General features: G+C 25.9%; 1 protein-coding gene across 1 annotated transcript in view; it reads right to left on the bottom strand.

The window, feature by feature from the left end:
- The window catches only part of LOC108686192, a 41,489-nt gene that overhangs the window by 6,651 nt on the left and 32,869 nt on the right, over window positions 1-1,969 (bottom strand). The window contains 4 exon segments of the mRNA XM_018191344.1: window positions 59-240; window positions 391-668; window positions 828-1,195; window positions 1,627-1,865. Of these exon segments, the coding sequence (XP_018046833.1) occupies window positions 59-240; window positions 391-668; window positions 828-1,195; window positions 1,627-1,865 (1,067 nt within the window).

Below are 1,969 nucleotides of genomic sequence, written 5' to 3' on the forward strand. Positions count from 1 at the left end.
AGAATAGCTTTATATCAAAGAAGAAAAGGAATATATTTTAATTTGTTTTTGGACTCACATTTCTGAACGTTGTTTTTGTTCGAAATATTTTGCAGCAGAGAATCTACAATCAGCTATATCTAATTTACAAGCCCATTTGCGAGTATGTATTTTTAATATCTTAGTAAGATCGTCATCGCTTGTGTAATCTTCAAAGCTAATTCGTGTGTAAAGTTGTTCTATTAACGATGTTAACCATTTCTGAAAAAAAAAATCATACATATTAATTTTTCTCTACGGAATTACAAAAATTCTTGTAAAAATAAATATAAAAGAAACTGAATAACGATTCCAAAGCTTAAAATAGATTTGCAACTTAAAATAAAATTTATATAATTGTGACATACGTACTTTATATATGTCTTCATTATCGCGTCCTACAAAACGATTATTTAAGTAAGGCAGATTATTGAAGAACGCACGCCAGGGGAAATAATTATTTTCTTTTTCTAAATACATTGTAGCAGATATAACAGTTTCGTAATCAATATAGTCTGCTCTTGCAAGGTTCATAAGATCATCAATTAATGCTGCACGATTAATTTCGTGAATTGTTTGAATGTCCTGGGTTTTAAGATAATCAATTAGCTTCAGCCAATGTTGTTTGTTATAATTTACACGATAATAACCTAAAACAAATGTAAATATTTGTAAATGTAAAAATCTCAAAATAGCGAATATCATTAAATAATGCAGATCCGTACATTAAACATTATTAAATATAAAAATTTTTATATTTATCATTCTTTCTGATTTATGTTAATTCCTAATTTGATTTACATAATTACCTGATTGCTGATTGTTGAATATTAAAAGTGATTCTGTTGATAAGTTCAATTTTCTTTCCATTGTCCTTTTTTTTGTTAACCAAAATTTCGGCGTGGTATTAAAATAGTCTGAAGTATTTTGAATTACTGCCCATGTAATTGGGATGTGCCATATAGTATTATCCAAAGTATTCTCATGTTCTTTAGGGAAGAACCGTTTTTGTTCCAAAAATATAAAATTTGTTGAAAATGAGACAGTAACGATGGGATAGCCAGGTTGAGTTGTCCATGTGTTTAAGATAACTTTGACATCATCTTTTAATCCTTTTTTATCTACTTTTAGTTGAAGTGATGCATACAAGTGATCCGGTGTGGTAACGTTATATTTTCTAAGAAATTAATTAAAAAGTGATTTATTCTTCCTAATAAAAATAAAATTTAAATTTGTTATCTTAAGTATTAAATTTGTTTTCTTACTAAAATTTAATTACATTAAAAACCTACATTAAACATATTAAACATATAACATATTAACATTTGACATATTAAAAACCTATTCAGTTAATTTAAAATTTCTTTTATATCATAATGATATTTAAATTTAGCCGATAATATGCAAATAATTAAATTAGAGATATGAAAATATTAATTACATTTTATAATTTCTAAACAAACATTTATTTAGCTATATTTATCTATGAAACATAATTAATGTACAACAATTAATTCAGTAAACGTTTGACAATTATCAATTAAAAATGGAAAACGTTCAATTTGTTAAAAAAATATTTGTTATAAGAAAGATATTATCGTTGTATACCGTTTGTTAAGATAGTCAATTAATGCATCGTTGAACACATCAGTTCCATATGTTTTTTCGATCATTCTCAATATACTGGCACCTTTGTTATAAGTGATTGTATCAAATATACTCTGAATTTCACGATTAGTTGTTACATCGTGACTCAAGGGATGTGTAGAGGAAGAACTGTCTGCTTTGAAAGCAGAATGTACTTGGTCAACCACAAATTGCGATTCCAACGTCTTGTCATTGAACGCCTAGAACGCAAATAATAATTTTATTATTAAAAAAAACACTTAAGTAATATTTTTATTTTGGTATTTATTTCATTATTATACTAAAATGTAGAAAGATATGTATA

This window comes from Atta colombica, unplaced genomic scaffold (genome assembly GCF_001594045.1).
Source record: "Atta colombica isolate Treedump-2 unplaced genomic scaffold, Acol1.0 scaffold166, whole genome shotgun sequence".
Lineage (NCBI taxonomy): Eukaryota > Metazoa > Arthropoda > Insecta > Hymenoptera > Formicidae > Atta > Atta colombica.